The sequence below is a fragment of the Miscanthus floridulus genome, chromosome 19, assembly GCF_019320115.1.
Source record: "Miscanthus floridulus cultivar M001 chromosome 19, ASM1932011v1, whole genome shotgun sequence".
Lineage (NCBI taxonomy): Eukaryota > Viridiplantae > Streptophyta > Magnoliopsida > Poales > Poaceae > Miscanthus > Miscanthus floridulus.
The window spans coordinates 7498798-7517543 of record NC_089598.1 but is presented as its reverse complement, the minus strand read 5'-3'; the positions used below and the strand labels follow the sequence as shown (position 1 = coordinate 7517543).

Sequence of the window (18746 nt, the reverse complement as noted above, 5' to 3'; positions counted from 1 at the left end):
ATCATCTAGGCGCAGATCTAGCGGGTGCATACCATTGATAGGTGACCGTTTAGTCTGTTGAAAAGTTTAGGCTAATATTATCTACATGTGTCTATATGCTTAAAGAACTGCTAAACAAACCTTTGTGAGATACAACCCTAGACTTTAACTTACCCTATTAGTGGTGTTACGTGGCCCGTTGTTGGTGCTATGTAAGCATGCAACTCGTGAACTGCAAGTGTACGGTGAAGAAGTAGATTTTCCCTCAAAGTATTAATTCCAACCCATGTTTATATCGAATCCAAAAGTAACAAGTGGATGGCTTTGTTATGTACTAATCTTTACTAATGGAAGCCTTAGAAAGTGCGTAAGCTAATCCAATAAACTACACCAAAGACAGGGTCTAAAACTAACTATATTGTCACACGAGGTCGAAAGCAAGATAACACGCGGAACTTCCCTAGGGTCTAGCTTCACTTGCAAACACATCTACTACACCAACGGTGATGCTCAAGCCATGCTAGTAATTGTATAAGAAGATAAGATGACAATGAGATAGAAATGATAGATAGATACATAGAAATAGAGAGGGAAAATAGCCTAGCCCTTGCAAGATCTTGTGGGTAGTTTTTTTTTAAAAAAGTAAAACGGGGGGGGGGGGGGGGGGGGGGGGGGGGGGGGGGGTTCCCCACCTTCTTCATTCCAAAGGCAAACACTCCAGTTACCCGGAGTGAGCAAAAGCAGTACCAGTACAATCGAGAAGGAAGCTACGCCAGCCATCGAGGCTGTTTACAAGATCAGGGTGAAGGCGCTTGCGCCAGACCACAAGGTCATCACAAACCCGCGAGATTACAGCTCTACTACAGGAAGTTTCGTTCCGGAAAACTTGACCGGTTCTATCGTCCCATAGTCTCCAGAGGATCGTCAGGAAAACGAACGGCCAAATCGACGCGTCGAGGCTGGGGGGTGCATTGGCATTCCAGACTTCATCATCGAACAGAGGAGAAATATGACTCAGCCCAATGACTCTCTAGAGTTCAGAGTTGCTTGAGCAACCGAAGAAGACATGATTCCGATCCTCTACTGAATGAGCACACCTCTGGCACTGATCATCATCAACAACATGCTTGGCGTGAAGGTTGACTCTTGTGCTCAACCTGTCTTTGAAATACAGCCAGGCAAACACCTTCACTTTGTTTGGTACTTGAGTCCTCCAGATGCGTCGATCATGTGAGTCCTGTGTTGTCGCGTGCAGTGTCAAGAGCGGCATAGGCTCCCCGAGCAGTGTATGGCTTGCAGTTTAGCTTGAGCAGTCTTGTGTCTGGGCCGTCACCGAGGTTGATCCCCTGCAAACAAACAGTCAGGCTGTCTAGCTGATTGCTAGAAGCGTTAGTGAGCCGGGGCCTAAGCCGCAAATCAAACCCATTTTGGAAAACACATTGCACCGATACATTAGGCCTAGTGGTACTGCAACATTAAAAAAAAATGAATAAACGAGTTATAGAAAAACGAATAAACGATGCTTCAACCTTGCCTCTTTTTTGCAACCATCGATTTTTCTCATGCCGCGTGGCTGCTCTAAGGGCAGAATGCCATGGCGGCCTTTGACCACAAGCGGACAAGGTGGGCAAGCTCCAGATTGAATAGGTTGTCCGTTACAATTGTTCCGTGGAAATTTCGCAAGAGAGAGTTGTTGCCCTCCAAAACGAAACAAACAGTACCCCTAGAACTGGGAAGAAATTCTAGGAAAGCTGACATGTGCTGTGACGAAGCTACTCAACCTCGACGAAACATCTCGCTACCCTGCGATCCCAGAAACTTTTACGGTATATATACGTGTATTTTTTAAATAAAAGAAAAGAAAAGAACACTTACATGGACGCCCAGCACCTAGCGGGCCACATGCAATGTGACCGCTCGCCCCTAGTGGGTGTGACCGTGACCATGTGACGGAGGCCCACGCGGCTCATGAGGCCATGCAGCCATAGCCACGGACACATTCCCCTTTGGTCTTGTCGTACAGACGCGCACACCACATCGCCGGGCCGCCTGACCGCCGATGCCCTAATCCTCATCCTCGTCTGATCGTCCACACCGCCGCCGGAGGCCGCGTGCCACACGCCGGTATGAAACCCTATCGACTCCGTAGTTGCTACTCACTATCTTAGATTCGCTTAGGTGAGATTTATTTCTTTTTCTCTTCAAGTCTCTTCCACTCTTCGTCTTCTCATAGAAAATTTTTGTCTACTTAATTTCATTGCTATTTGCTAATATCATAAAATCATCACTCGCGCAGGTGCAATGAGATATTGGGGATTTCCCCCGACATCAGAGACAATTGAGACCGATATCATGTCAGTATTTGTCTAGTTTCATGTGAGAATTCGATTTGTATGAGAAGAATTTGTTTTAATTATTTGGCATTGTATTTTGTAGAATCTATACAGAGAGAGCAGGGACATTGCATCTCTTTTTCAGAAGGATGCATAAAGAAGGTGACGGCTACTGCTGTTTTAAATCCTTCATTTGATTGTGAGTCTCTTACTCTCTTTTATGCTTATATTTTAAAGTACCAATATGGTGTTTGAATTATTTATTATTTATATTGTAATGTGTGGATGTTTTTAACTTAATCTTTGAATTTAACATTTATCTTGTTATTTTTATTGCAAATGTTCCTAATTATATTAAAAAATTCATTTGTTTTTCTTAAATACGCATAAGTATGCGTATCATTGTATTAGAAGGAAAAAAAATTCAATTGTTACCGAATTGCCAGATGGCTTTACCGAATTTGTATATGAAAATTTTTGGGCGGCATACCCTGAACTAGAATCCTAGATTCGCCACTGTAAGTGAGTGATGTATAGAGGGCCATCAGGAAGCCATTGATCTTGTGGGTAGTTGATTCCAGATGTGATATATTTACTTACCACCATGCAACCGTACAAGTCCTACAAACCCAAAGAATGAACAACATATACGAGTGTATAATATGTATACCCTGCATGCATACATACCCAAAGAATAGAAGAAGGCATGAACCCAAAGGAAAACGAACAAAATTAATAGCTAAACAAATAATATCACTCTACATGCATGCCAAAATCACATCAAGGTGTATGGACGAAAGCAAGATCGATTACATACATCGACCACATATATAATGTGACACACGATTTCCAACTTCCAAGCAGAAAGATGCGACTTTAGCTTATGATGACGACTTGACAGCCATGGCGTCGTCAATGGCGTGCGATCGATGGGATGAGCCGATGAGACGACACTGGTAGTACGTAGGCGATATGATCACGCGATGCCGCTGGTGAGGCCGAGTGCGACCAACGCCATGCGGCCATACTCCCTGTCGTGGCTGGCGACGGGGACATGCTCCTCGCCCTTCCAGACGTCCTCGCAGCTCTCGGCGGCGCCGAGCGCGGCGGCCAGCTGCTGGGACGCCTTGCCGTAGACGCGGGCGTGGAGGTTGTCGAGCGCGTCGCGCAGGACGTCGGCGGCGGCGTTGTAGAGGTCGAGGCAGTGGTGCAGGCGCGCACGTGCGTGGGGAGACTCCTCCACCTCACCCAGGTCCTCGATCTTGGCCTCCGTCGCCGCCGCGTGCTCCACGGCGATCCGCGTCGCCAGCGCGGCCAGGTGGTGCAGGTCCGCGGCGTCGCGGCTCCGTGCATCCGACGCCAGCGACGCCACGCAGTGGTCGTAGCTCACGCCCGACGCGCCGCCGGTCGTCGCCATCCGGCACGCCTCCTCGATGGTCACCACCACCTGCGCGCCGCACGGCTTCACGGCCGTGCCCAGCAGAAGCAGCAGGGCCGCGGCGGCCAGGTAGCAGAGCGGCGTCGTGGCGGTGACACCCCCCATGGTGGCGCTGCGGCGGCGTTCTTGCATTGCGTTGTGACGATGGCTTCGTTCTTCGATACGATCGTGCTGGATCCACGCACACTGTTATGATCTTGCTGGTGTAGAATGAATGCAACTATGCAAGTGCGGGCGCGCTCTTTATCGCCCAGATGTGTGCTAAGAGCTGGGAGGTGCGGAGTTCTTGTCGGAGCAGGCGAGACAAGTGTCTGATGCAGAGAGCTTCACTGACTGAGCGAGCTAGCAGAACCATTCAACAGCTAGTAGTAGTGCTTTGCTATTCTTGAGCGACATGAGAAAGCATATTGGTCTCTCGTTCTCTGTGGACCCACTTGTCAGCGACGTACAGTGGCCCAGCCGTACCACCAGTGGATAGTGCTCTACGTTAGCTCTGAAATAGTGAAGCATGAACTTTGGCAACATCTTTCTCAACACTTCAGAGAATTTTATTTACAGCATGAAGAGATTTATGGATAACCTAGTATAATACAAGCAGTAGTAAGATCGAGCTTGGAGATCATATGCACTCTGTCCCACTCACACATGATTCTTCTAGCTATGGTCACTGCTCTGTCACACTGATGACTGATGAGTAATAAAAAGAATCACACCTTCTCTTGCTGTTCTACCTCGGCCACCTGAGCTGGCTGCGCCGCCGCCTCAGCAGCAACTTCCTCTTTCTTGCCCCACAACACAAGGTAGAGTCCGAGAATAACCAGCACTGATCCTAGCACGCTGCAAGATGAAGAACACAAAGCAACAGTTAGCTAGGGAGAATGTTCAGTGAGGAACGGCAGTCTTCAGTGAAAATAATTAGGCTGCAGTTAGGGAGCAGATCGTCGATGAGATGAGCAGCATGGTGTTGTGATTGTGACCTCACCTTCCAAGGTAGAGAGGTTCATGGAGGATGAAGAGGTCGATGCCGGCAACGAAGATCTGAGCGAGCGGACTGAAGGCAGCAGTGAACACAGGGCCTCTCTTCTCCACGCAGTATGTGAGCAGAAGGTACCCAATGCCAGATGCCACTATACCCTGCACCACAAACATGCATTCTGCATCAACAATGCTGCCGCAACAGTGACAAATGTGTCTGCAGTCTGCAAGAGAAGAAATCTTACACAGTAGACCACCGTGGCGATCTCTACGGTTCCCCTGAGAGCCCACACGGCAAGGCTGCTCCTCTGGACCGACAGGGCGAGCGCTCCAGCCTGGACGAAGCTGAAGAGCGACATGAACGCCGTCGCCGAGTACACGGCCGGGTACTTCCGGGTGAACTTCCGCTGCAGGAGCAGCCACAGCGCGAAGCCGACGACGTTGGCGAGCATGGAGACGGAGCCCAGCACCCACCGGACCGTGCCGTGCTCGCCACTGCTGCCGGAGGAGGATGGAGCCATGGATGACGGCGACAGCGATGTGGTGGTGTGGGTCAGTGCTGAACCCTTGTAGAAGGTGAGCATCATTGCGCCGCCGAGGGAGATGAGTGTCCCTGAGATCTTGGCGCTCCCTGACCTGCTCCTCACCTCCAGTGCTTCAAATCTGAAAGATGAAGTTTATTATTGTGACTTGTGAGCTTATGTATATAATTGAGTGGGAATATATATATTTCTACGGAAAGCGCTTAAAGTAATCCATATATAGGAGTTAATAAGACATGTACAAGATCCTAGATGATCAAGTGACGATTTGAGCTAATGTGCTCTGCTGAGGACCCTTAGTTGTAGCATGCTGCTTAATTTGGGACCATTTTAAAACCAGCTAACTTTCTCATGGGAACAGAGTTGAAGTTTCCTTTTTAGGCACTTTATTTAGGATGTACTGGTTGATTTGAAAAGTATAAGGTTCCATAGCAGTGACAGCACTCTGCTACTTTGTAGTTAAATTTTTTGTGCCATCCAGTTTTATAATACAAATAGATACTGCAAATTTAAGGTCCAGATTTTGACCAAGAGAGAGAGAGAGAGAGAGAGAGAGAGAGAGAGAGAGAGAGAGAGGGAAGAGCCTTTCAAACTGCTGCTGAAAGAAGCTGGGTTTTTACCTGAAAGCAAGTGATATGAGGAAAGTAACCACTGGAAGCAAATTTCCGAAAGTTGCAGCAAATGTTGCTGTCGTGTAATCCAATCCCACAAACAATGTGTACTGAAGCAGCACCGGCCTGCAGCAGGCAACACGTGAAACAAACGTTTCATCAATCCAGGAACAATGAAGAACAACCAACTGAATCATTAATACCATAGTGTGTGTGTGAGAGTGGAGTTGGTGTTTACCCAAGAATTCCACTGAGGAACGTGTAGACAAAGATTTCGGTTGTGAACTTTGGTCTCATCTTCCTGATGAATGAAGGGGGGGGAAAAAACATTGGCCGTCAACAATCTATAGCGAAATATATACCCATGCATGCATGCCTTTTTTGACACCACACCACACCACCCACAGCATCGCCTACCTTTCCTTGAAGTAGGCAATGGGTCCAAGGAACAGGGTGGCCAGCATCTGCCTGAAAGTGATGAGGACCAGCCTGTTCATGCCCTGGCTCAGTGCCTGCTTGATCAGCGCGTTCATGACGGCGATCACGACGTTGGTGGCCACCATTGCCGCCGTCGGCGCCCACTGTTCCATGCATCGTGCACTCCACATCTCGATTCAAGGCTCAAGCAGCAGCAACTAACCAGCTGCAGAGCCCTAGCACGCTAGCTGTTCTCGATCGATCCTGAGCTTGCTTCGATCTGACGATGGCTTTGTGTGATGAGCTGAGCAGTCTGCTCTGGTTATGTCGTGGCTTTATAGTGCTGCTACCTGCATGCTGGAGGTGCTGATGATGCATGCAGTGGCATCTGAAAGGAGGATGTTCCCTATCGACCTCGTTTCGTTTTCCTAACACGTGACCATGCTCTAGCTTGAGCTGTGACTAGGGGTTTTGCATTGGGTATAGGACAAAGCACTTAGCAACCATTGGCTGGCTAGCTGGTGCTTACACTATTTGCTTTGCTGACCTGAGAATATCATATTTGCAATCTGGAAGATGTACGTGCATGTTTGATCCATGAGCAAATTGTGCAGCCAGCAAGTGAGCAGAATACCCAGCTCTTTAGGTAGTGCAGTGCAGTGGATCGAACATTTAAAAGCTCCTCATCTTTTTTATCAGTTTTGGCAAGCACGTTGGTTGTGACCTGACCCGTACGTGATGCAATTAGATCAGATGTCCTGCTCCTGCATGCGTCAATCGCTTCTACTGTAGGGGCATTGGATGCTGCCTGAGCACTCAGGCATTGTCATGACTACTACCTCTATTTAGGGCCAGTTTAAGAACATGCACCATATATGTAGATGGAGCTAGGAAATAAAAAAGAACATGTATGCATCTTTTTCCATGAGAAAGGAGTAAAATCCAATGCCCACTGTCTCTGCTTTCATTGGCACACGTTGCTTTAGGTCCACATCAAATCCGGAGCATCGATTCTCGCTCGCCGCGCCGCCCACATAGGAGAATGGCGAATTTGGGGGTACAAGACAAGCGCCATGTGTGCATGAAGAACATTTCTCTCTTTTTTCTTCCTCCCACGCACCCAATGCAATTCCGTGTTCATTGTGACAGAAAAAGACATTCTAACGTGTCGAATTATGGGTGACATCTGCCAGTGGCGGAGCCAGGAATTATATTTAGGGGGGGCGACCAAAAGAGCCAACATGTAAAAACTAAGTGCAACTCAACTCGTTAAATTTCTTGTGATGACTGTCGGAATTAATTAATTGACTTAAACGGGTGCTCACAATTTCTTATATGTATCCTAGGATCTAAGGTGCTATTTTTTCCAGTAGTAAGTGACATGCCCGTTAACAACAAGACGTCTAGGGTGACTTTGTAAATCTTAAGTACCGACTCGGTTTTTTTCATTGCGATAATTTTATTATCTAGTTTTTATATGATTATACTATCTAGAAGATATTAATAGATATATATGACAATAATTTTATATAATCTCCCTCTTAATATAAATAAAAAATATTAAGTCATACTACTAATTTTTTGTTGTTGTGAAATATTAGGTGGGGGGGGGGGGGGGGGCATGGCCCCTGCCAGCCCCCCTTGGCTCCGCCACTGACTTCTGCCACCGGCCCCATCGGCCTAGCTATGACTGAACTTTGGAGAGATTGCATGCATGCATGGTAACTTTTTTTCCATGCATGGTACGGTCAGGCACACTAAGAAAATTAGGTCATTAGGGTAAGCAAAAACACACATGCAACTGTAGAATACAACTATACAAGTAGTACTATCTTTTTTTATGGGGAAATAAAGTACTAATGCTTCTTTTTAGAGAGGAAACAACACAGATAATTATTATATAGAGATGTTTTACTGTGCTTGGAGGAACCGGTAGTTCCTCTTATCGATTTTTTTCCAGACGTCTGATGTAAAAGTAATTAATTAAATATAATTAAGGATAGTTTAGACATTTTGCTAATATACGGAACGCACACATGCATTTGCGCCGGAGACAGTTCGCCGGCTCGTCGCCGATAGCCTGCACGAGGTGCACTGGTGCCGGCGTCTGTCGTGTCCAAGCTCACCATCGCTCGCCTGCAGGGTCTCGTTGGAGCCCGCCCGCGGCTTTTGCCGGCTGCAAGGGATCGACGACATCGGCATCGCACTGGCCGGCAGCGAGGCGGCGCGGCACTGTGTCCCTGACGCGTGATGGCGATGGAGGGCAGCTACCCAGGCGGCCGGCGGCGTGGTGCATGGTGCGCCTCGAGGAGCAGCACACAGGCGGTGCGGCAGACTGAAGTTGTCGCAGCCGACGTCGTCGTCCATCTCGAAGATGGACCAGTTGGGCTTCTTCTTCTTGCCGATCACTAAAGTGCCGTTAGACGTCTTCGCTGGTGAGGATGGCCCTGCCGCGCGCTCCATGGCACTATGGACCGGCGGTGCGAGAACCTGTACCCATTCAACATTATCCAACAGGGAAGGATAATCTGCGGGTAGGGGTTCTACCGATCAAAATACCATTCTACCCTTTGGATAAATATAAAAATCAGTTACAGGTCCACAACTTAAGTTCCTCTCATTAGATTCCTTTACATTTTTAACCATTAGATCTAGATGAACGAAAGGCTCTTAGGCCCCGTTTGGCAAGGCTTCTCTACCGGCTTCAGGAGCCGTTTGGAGCCGTTTTCTACCAAACGGGGTAAAGTAAAATAGCTTCACTTGTGAAGCCCCTAAAAACATCTCTCACAGTGATTTGGGGTGGGATGGAGCCAAAAAAAGTGGCTTCTCCCGGCTCCTCCTCCAGACCCCTAAAAACATGCTCTCACAGGGAAGCCATTTTGCCAAACGGTTTACCAAAACCGCTTCAGCTCCACCGGTGGAACTGTTCGTGGAACTGAAGCAAAAAAAAAATGGCTTCACTAGTGAAGTGAAGCCCTGCCAAACGGGGCCTTATTATTCTCAAGCACCGTAAAATTTCTCTATTATATATACTAATTTGGCCACAAAGGGAATTAAAACAAATACTACATATACTAGCAGAATTATTAGACCATCCTTCTTAGTACAGTAGTACTAGTTCCACCTAGTAGTAGGAAATCAAGCAGGAAATTATTATATACTATTATATTAAGTATATATGTCAAGTATGGATCACAGTCCAAAGAACTGTATCTTTTGGTCCTCATCCTGGTTTGTTTTGGAAAAAGAAGAAAAAGATAAGAGTGGTCTGCTGGTCCTCATGATCTGACTTGCTTCTCTTTGTCCTCCTCCTCCTCCTCCTCCTCTTCTTCCTTGGCGGCAGCAGCAGCTGATGATGATGATGATGCTTCTGAGGCATCCCTCTTCTTTCCCCACAGCAGAATATAGAGGCCCAGAATCAAGAGTATGGATCCCAGAACACTGCATGCATGGATAACAACAAAATAAATAAATAAAAGTGATGCATTTTGGTCCATCCATTGCAATTCCAAAAACCCAGCTAGCTGCATGCCATCACTTCAACGTGACGTATACATGTAGGTAGGTGTCTGCAGAGCTAGCTAGTATGGATACTCCTGCTCTCTTTTTTTTATTTTATTTTCTTACTGCCTGCTGGGGGCCATGCATTTTGCTAGCCAACGACAGCTTCAAAATTCTTCAGCTGATGATGAGGATGTTGAGTATGGTAATACAACAGATAGCTTACCTTCCAAGATAGAGATTCTCATGGAGAAAGAAGAAATCCATCATGGCAACCATGATCTGGATGACAGGGATGAAGGCTGACGTGAACACCGGCCCTCTCTTCTCCACGCACCACGTCATCAGCACGTAGCCCACTCCGGACCCCATGACTCCCTGAAACATATATAAATATGTGCTTGAAATACAAATTCTGATTTGCTTTAAGTTGTCATCAAAGAACAGAAAGATGAATGAGAATTCATCAGCTTGTAACTCTTTTTTCTGAGAAAAAAAAGAACATTTGTACTATATTGCCTTCCCAATAATTTGGAACTGTTGTCGTTTATGGTAGTTGTGTACTCTCCCGTCTGGATTTACTTCGTCCTCGTTATCAAGTATAATACTGAACATTTGCACTATATTCACGCGAGAGGCAGATTAGAAGGGCCACCTACAAGCTCATGCATGTGTGCTTTGATGATCTAGCTAGCTACATCGGATCGCGTTTGTCTGGTCTAGACGAAAAAGAAGGATGGGATGGGATCAAATCGCGCTGGCAATAGTGGGGCAGTCTTTGTTGCATGCATATGGACTGCATCGAATTGAGAGATTGAGATCCAGATAAGACACAAAGCAAGCCAACGAGTGGTGAGGCGTTCATCAGAACAATCATGGAGATCTTGTGTTATTGACGTCTGTTTGCATGCATCCGTCGTCCACCCCCTATGTAGAGGTTGCAGGGATGGACACGTGCATAGGTGGGACTCGATAGGATCAGGTGCCAACGTCTCGTCGACTATGAGAGTATGAGCGGTGGTTGTTTTGTTCAGCCCCGGCCCTCTTGTCAACTATGAAGTGATGTTTAATTTGGTGAAATTTCAATCAAATACACTGTTTTTATAATTTTTGAGGGTGCATTTGCAACCTCTAAGAACAACATAGCTTTGGCCCTGACCATTGCAAGTGCCGTACCTAATCCCTGTGTTATCGACTTCCGGCTCAGTCCAACCAAACATAAAGTTAAGTGATCCGATAACAGTGGGAAGCACTAGCTACGACGGGGGCAAAAACAACGCACCAAACAACTCTTGAGATATACACGTTCCGTTCTGCGTGTGGGAAGAGAGGCTTCTAGAAATGATGTAAGAAAAAAATACATCTACTTTAATATTAATGATAGGAGACTGGAGAAAAAAGTGAGTGGCTTTGTTCGTATTACTTACACTTATTCCGGTGATCAAAGTGACCACCAAGACCTACAAAGAACTTGTAGGCAATATTTTCTTTCTACACCTTGAGAGTGCCGATGGGCGTCATCAAATCCATCAGAATAGTAAGCTTATGTGCCGCTTCTGTCCTCCTAGGTCTGGGTTTATATACTGTGCCTTTCCTTATTGAGATGGGTACATGCCAGTTTTACCAATCATTATAAAACTAGCAAACATACTCGATCGTGCGCTGCAAGTTACAGCAGAATCTACATCTTGCATCATATGTTCTAATACTTTCTTTTTAAAATCAGACTGCATATTGTGATCCTACGTGCGGTATTCTAACTCGTATGGGTATGGGTTATGAATTTAATCAGGTCACCAATAGGATAATAAACCAATTGGGACTCTAATGTCCAATTCATCACGTCTTACTGTTTTTAGTAAACTCTTATGCTCTAGAGAGTGGATCAACTAAACAGGAAGAGAGTGCAATGGACCAAAAATTTGGAGGAATAAATTTTCGCTCTTTAATATTATTATAGTTAATGTATGGATGTGGAGACGGGGAAGCCTATACCAGTGGCGGATCCGGGATAAATATTTAAGGGGCTCAAGCAATCAAGTTCATACCATGGTGAGAAGGCATGAGCATGAAGTTGTGCTTCCAGAGATACAAAAGCGAGCTTTCACATGGTTTTCTACTATAGGCTACTACAATCAAGACACTAAGTGCTCAAATTAGTAACTCGCTAAATAGAAAAAAGGTGCATATATTATTATAGTGTAGGAATTTCTCAAATCACAAGATATGATGCAACTACTCGCCTGGCTAGTGACGCATTTCATTGAACACCTGAAAGACATGAACTACAGCAGCGAACATGTGTTGTTCCATGAAGATAAAGTGGCGGATTCACAACACGTCGTCATGCTCTATCTAACACCAATAACTAACCCACACAATTGCCAAAGCATCCAAATATCCAATTATCACTTAGGAGAACATAGATTATTAGAACTTAGAACATGGTGCTAGCTTACTTGTCAACCGCTCAACCAGCTATATATCCAGTCTAGTCGTCCAGGACTCCAGGACGCCCATGTGCCTATGTCGTGGAGGCGTGCATCCCAGCCGCAGCCGGCGGCCACCATGCTTCCATCCAGTGCAGTGCCATAGGCCGGCGGTGCGCCCTACCTCCTTGCTATATGCACCTGTTCTTGCTCATCGCATTGGACCCATTTAGTCGCTCAGGTGCTCAGTCGTGCTTGCGCCTGCCCCTTGCGCTCTGGCCTCCAGTGCCTCCGCACTCTGTCTCCCTTGCGCGTGTGCACTTTCTAGTAGCACTACGGCGGCTCGCACGCCACATCTATCGCCTACCATAGCTCACAACTGCACAGGTAAGGATTTGAGAGAATTAGGGGCATGGAGAAGGCCAAAAGGTTGGTTACCGAGTGGTTCTTTTTCACTTCATTGAAGCCCATAGGAAACTTAGCCCAGGTGCTAGCACAAAATCGCGAATTGCATTATTCATGGCAAGAATTCCAAGGAGGGGCTAAGGGGCTCCACGGATTCGACAGCAGCAGGGGGGCTAGAGCCCCTCCTGCCCACCGCTGGATCTGCCCCTGGTCAGTGAAGAGTGAACAACTCCAACATGGCGGCTTCAGTTTTGGAATTAACTTAAGCTTGTGTGCTCTCTTCCGATCCCTACCAGGTATCGCCAAGATGGTCGACCCCTGTAACACCAGGTACGAGTCAATCACGGGCTACTACAAAGACAACAAGGGCAATGTAATGGGGGAAAATTAACGTTTCAAAGAGAACCTCGACCAGATTCTCCCCCTGCAGCACCTCCTCCTAACACCGGCATCCCCTAACCCTGACACTGCTTCGCCGACAGGTAGTCTTAGCTGCTCCCGTCGGGTGAAGCACCTAAGGAGGATGCGTCGGGCCCCTAACACCTCGACGATAGGCACCAACCGGTTCGTGGAGACGCTCAAGCATCTAGACCAGGAGAAGGCGAGTGTGGTGCGAGTGGATTCCTTGCATGTGCAGCTCTGTGCGGCGTCCAATCGCTCTAGTCGGACCTTTGTGGCCTCCTCTATGTCTCGGCCGCCGCTACCAGTGTCGGGGCCTCCCTCCACACTAGGGTGGTCCAAATCCTTGACGTCGTACAATTGCTGCGATCATAAGTCTGAGGGCTCCTCACCGCCACTGCCGCCCCTCCAATGGGAGGAGATCTACAACATTTCCTCTTCAACGATCCCTACCCTTTTGTAAGCCCAGCTGCTAGCCCAAAATCTCCAGACAACTTCAAACTCTCCTCAAGGTGCATTCATTGCAAGAATTCCGGAGGGGCTAAGGGGGGACTCCATGGCTTCAGCGGCACTAGGGGGGCTAGAGCCCCCCCTCCCCCCACACCCACTGCGGGATCCGCCCCTATCTTACACGTCATATGGCTACACATGGGGCAGATTCAGAAGCCTAGGCCCACTTGTCATAATTTGGAGAGGACAAAAGAATAAACTCTCCATATATACTTTAATATTAGATTAAATATAAAGAGCAAAAAAGTAATAAGGAGTTGTGTGCTAACTGCTAAGTTTTTTATTACTAACTTTCGTAAGTCAAAGCTACAGGGGGTTTTTAGGATTGGCTTCAGGATTCTTCCTATTCTATGCCAAAAATGCAACGTCCGTCTTACTCCTACTTTTATCTGAAAAGGCTATATGCAGCTTATCAAAGTACTGTTATTTCTACCTTGCCAATGATGGCTTCACTTCACCAAGCAGGGATTGGAGGGCTTTTTAGATTTTAATATATACCAAAACAAACAGAAACAGAAGTGTACGTAAAGTCGTAAAGACGATATTTTTTCTCGAACGCGCAAAAGGTTTGCGCGCCTAACAGAAAGTGACAATAAGGAAATTAAGGTCGTCATCAGCTTACTGTATATAAGACCGTAACGATCTCCAGCGGCCTCGTCAGAACCCACACCGAAGCTCGCCTCTGGATGGCCGCCGTGAGGGCCCCGCCCTGCAGTGAACTGATGAGGAACATGTAGGCCGTGCTGGAGTAGAGCGCCGGGTACTTCTTGGTGAGCCTGGACTGCAGCAGCAGCCAGAAGGAGAAGCAAAGGCAGTTGGCGAGCAATGCCAGAGTTCCCAGCGTCCAGCTCTTCCTGTCAGACGACGACGACCCTGGTGCTGCTCCGTGGTGATCCGGGCTAGGTTCTTCAGCTAGGTGCGTCAAGGAAACGCCCTTGTAGAGGGTCAGGAGCATGACGCCGGCGAACGACGTGAGCGTTCCGACGATCTTTGCTGCTCCTGCCTTGTTCTTCATGTTCAGTGACTCCACCCTGAGTGAAAGGAAAGGGCCGGTTTCAGACTTTCAGTTTCAGAGTTTCAGGAGTTTCAGACTTTCAGTTTCATCAGAACAAGAGCAGGTGCAGGAGACTGAAGGATGCTGGAGGAGCACCTTAGCAAGACTGCAATGAGGAAAGTGAGCACAGGAGCCACGTTGGTGAAAGTTATGGCGAACGTTGCGGTGGTGTACTGCAGCCCGTAGAAGAAGGTGTACTGAGAGAGCGCGGCGCTGGACAGGAGCAGGAAAAGGAATAGTGAATCAGACAGAAATGTTATGTATCCTCATCATAAAAAAAAGGAGTGACTAGGATCTGTGACTGTACGTACCCAAATGCTGCACTGAAGAAGAGGTAGACTAGGATCTCCAGTGTGAGCTTAGGCCTTGTGTTCCTGCATGAAAAGGCAAAAGAGGGGGCGCGAATCAAGCATTAGCATCACATTACAACATCCTATCTAGGTCGTAGCTATAAGTTGGTTCTGCATCTGAATTTTGGTCATTCACTTCACTGAAAAAATGTCACATTTTAGTACGTACCGCTCTCTGAAGTAAGCGATTGGAGCGAGGAAGACTGTGGCCACAAGCTGCCGCAGCGTGATGAGCACCAGGCGGTCGAGCCCCTCCTGCAGCGCCTTCTTGATCAGGGCTGTTGTCACGGCAGAGATGAGGTCGAAGACTAGCATCGCGATCACCGGCTTCCACTCGTTGATGCGTGCCATCCCCAACATTGCTGCTTCGAGTGTGCTGTGTAACCGTTTGGCCACCGGCTTCACCACCTCACCTGAATTTTGACGTAACAATGCTCCTGCAATGGACTATTTATAGGTCTTTTACTTGGTTCGTAGTGCTCCTGATAAAAAGAGATGTGACAACATATGCGTAGTTACCCTTTACCCACAAACAAAAGGCGATAAAGGCTCTAAATGCTGATCGATGACTTGAAAAACATATAAATATGTGTGTAAAGGGTAATCCAGGAACAGTCCATCCTGATATAAACATGTGTGTAAGGGCACATATGAGACACCACTACCAGAAATAGTGGCTTTGCCATGTGCCACAGGCAGGCACACGACAAAGCCTACAAAATACTCGGCAAAAGATTTGCCGAGTGTAACACTCTGCAAACAGTGCACGGCATCTACAGTGCTGACAAACGTCTCTTTACCGAGTGTTTTCTATCGGGCATGTGGTAAATACTTTGCCGAGAACTGAAACCGACGCTCGGCGAAAAAAAGTAACTCGACGGCGCGGAGACGGTCACGGCGCCTTTGCCAAGTGTCCTGGACCTGACACTCGGCAAACCTGAATTCTTTGCCGAGTGTCAAATACTGGACACTCGGCAAAGACTGGCCCAGAACATACAAATGTTGGCTTCTTTGCCGAGTGTCTAATATTTGACACTCGGTAAACATGCCTTCTTTGCCGAGTGTCAAATCCTAGGCACTCAGTAAACCTATCATCTTTGCCAAGCGTCAAACAGTCGAATGAATAAGATAATGTGAAAGTGAAGAATCCTGGAACAGTCCATCCTGATATAATTCTCTAGCTCTTGAGCACCATGAAAAGTTACCACGCAAGTTGCCGGAACATTTTGACCGCACAAATGTCTTCTCAATTTTGTCCTGAATATGAGAGTGGAGGTGAAAGGGAGTGGAGAAGAGAAAAACAAATGGAAAAAGTAGGGAACACTCAGCACTACCGACTGAAATGAAGGTTATGGAAGCAGGTAGCAGAAAGAGCTAGCACAGCAGGCAGGCCGAACCCCAATTGCTTGCACACTTTAGTGCTCCCAAAATTTTGCAAAATTTTTTAAGATTCCCTGTCACATCGAATCTTTGGACGCATGCATGAAGCATTAAATATAAATAAAAAATAAAACTAATTATACAGTTTAGACGAAATTCACGAGACGAATCTTTTAAGCCTAATTAGAATATGATTGGACACTAATTGTCAAATAGCAACGAAAGTGCTACAGTACCATTTCCCAAAATATTTCGCCAACTAAACAAGGCCTTAGTGTGTCCTACAAGCTGCACGCCTTTGGAATCAGTGATGAGCATGCAGTACTATTCCGTAGCGGAAGAAGGGCGCCGCTGCCCAATCCAAGGGAAAGCAGGAGAATTAGTGGGGTGATCACCTCGTATATCCGTGCATGTATAGATGTCGCTCGTTGGTTTCAGTCAGGGCTTATCAGCCAGCCAACAGTATTTTTCTCTCACAACAAACCAGCATCAGTCGAGCTTATCAGTCCAGAAATCAACCAGCGAACAGGCTCGAAAGCTCTCTGCCTCATCCACCATTGTGATCCCTGATCACCTGTACATACATCACTCCTGTTGCATCAGTATTGTGCCTCTGCACTTCGCTACAACTGCATTTGCAGCAACACACATGCCATTGTATTGTGCATTGGTGGTGTATCACTGGCAACAAAGGAATGGAGAGAGCGGTTGTCGCTTGCGCAACACAAGCCATTGTATTGTGCCTCTGCACTTCGCCACAACTGCATTTGCAGCAAGTGGCCAGCATGACCTGGATGGACTGGGGGCACTTCATCGCCAACGACAAGAGCTAGTAGACCTAACTAGACTTGCACAGCACCTCCACCAAAGTTTCGTTCTAGGATATTTGCAGGAATTGCAGACAGGGCGCAGCACATTGTGTAGTGAGAAGCTGCTCAATGGTCATTTTCAGTTTCAGTGGTACTAGCTAGAGCTAGTAACTGCATGCAAGTTAATATCCACTTGCACCAACAAACACTATGCAGCATATATACGTGCATCTGGCAACAATGGTCACTTTCAGTGGTTAGATTCAGAATTCAGACACGATCCTGAAGCAGAATTCGTGCCATGTTCTGGAGATTGTGTGCTCCAACAGCAATATCTTCTTCCATCTTTGGAGGTCTAGCTGGGCAAAGCTACAAGAAGGGAGGTACCACTCTGAAGAAAAAAAAAGAGAGGATCGGAGCACATTCAAGGAATGGAAAAGCATGCAAAGCAAAGATAAAAAGGAGGTGCAGGCATTTGTGGCCATGCCCTAGCCACCAAAGTGCTTACTGCTTACCCTACATACTGATGATTATTGTAAAGCAGCTTGTGTATATTATTAGGCCTTTAGTTCACATAATAACAAAAGCATTTTGTCTTTTGCATGCATTGGCATTGTCACTGCTTGATTTTCTTTGGGGACAAGAGGTTGTGCATACTAGATCGATATATATTGGTAGTGGATCTGCTCTTGTCACTGACAAAGCATCTTACGAAAAAGAGGCCTTTAACGGCTACCATATAAACAACCGTAATGCTAGTGCGCATTGTAATCAGCTACACTTACACTGTGAATTGTGATCGAATGGGCGTCGGTTTCATATCCACTCATGCATTGCTCATTGTACGGCATGGCGTGGCATCATGGACGAAAGTGATAAAATTATTCACATCTTTATTTGCCTTTATTTATTTCGACCTGCCGGAAGACGCAGGCTCCTTTTCGATCTGTTGTATATGATAAAAGTCTTGGAACGAAGTGAACGAACTAAAGGCAAAGTAGCAACTAACCTTCCCAATCCCATCCTTGTAAAGTTGCCAAGAACAGATACAGTAGCTTAAATTACTAGCTAGAGGTCATCACTGATCAGCACATGCTGCTAGATCTTTCCAATACTTAATACTATTATTAATTGTATAAGAATGCTACACTCTCCATCTGTAACACTCAAATTTGGCTTATGATGATATATTTTATTAAAAATAATAGATAGCCACATTTGAATGTTAAACAACTTGGTCATACATGTATTAATTTGGTTAATTCGGCTACTAGTAATAGTGATAATGGTGTTTGGCCGATCAATGAATTATTAAGTGATACGTGCATGCATGGACAAGTGTGTGTACTTCAGTCTGTGGCTGTGCCTACCGTGGAACTCTTCTGCAACCCAAGAGCTAGAGTGTTGATTGCAAGAAAGATTCTGTTCAGTCCAGACATGTCTGGGCCTAATTGTTTGCCCGTTTCAGCAACCTGTCTGTACTTTCCAGATAATTGGTATTCAGATGCAGATATGTTATAGACAGAGAGCCAATATGTCAGAGTCGGCGCCTAACGCCTGCTTGTGTTTCAGTCCGAGTTCATCACGTAGTTGAGGGATCAATCCGTATGGATT

The 18746-nt window shown here is 46.6% G+C and overlaps 3 protein-coding genes across 3 annotated transcripts; all 3 read right to left on the bottom strand.

Annotated features, from left to right (window-relative positions):
• Positions 1-3025: 3025 nt before the first annotated feature.
• On the bottom strand, positions 3026-4143 carry LOC136528945 (pectinesterase inhibitor 12-like). The gene has a single exon (XM_066521954.1). The coding sequence runs from the start codon at positions 3880-3882 to the stop codon at positions 3289-3291; it is 594 nt and encodes a 197-aa protein (XP_066378051.1). The 5' UTR covers positions 3883-4143; the 3' UTR covers positions 3026-3288.
• Positions 4144-4224: 81 nt separating this feature from the next.
• On the bottom strand, positions 4225-6622 carry LOC136528944 (WAT1-related protein At3g30340-like). The gene is made up of 7 exons (XM_066521953.1): positions 6296-6622; positions 6117-6179; positions 5888-6004; positions 4971-5388; positions 4733-4884; positions 4464-4587; positions 4225-4243 (listed from the first exon to the last, which is right to left on the bottom strand). Exons 1-7 carry the CDS (start codon positions 6484-6486, stop codon positions 4238-4240), a joined length of 1071 nt encoding a protein of 356 aa, XP_066378050.1. The 5' UTR covers positions 6487-6622; the 3' UTR covers positions 4225-4237.
• Positions 6623-9292: 2670 nt separating this feature from the next.
• On the bottom strand, positions 9293-15346 carry LOC136529274 (WAT1-related protein At4g01440-like). The gene is made up of 6 exons (XM_066522359.1): positions 15113-15346; positions 14905-14967; positions 14690-14806; positions 14162-14570; positions 10023-10174; positions 9293-9736 (listed from the first exon to the last, which is right to left on the bottom strand). Exons 1-6 carry the CDS (start codon positions 15301-15303, stop codon positions 9574-9576), a joined length of 1095 nt encoding a protein of 364 aa, XP_066378456.1. The 5' UTR covers positions 15304-15346; the 3' UTR covers positions 9293-9573.
• Positions 15347-18746: the final 3400 nt, after the last annotated feature.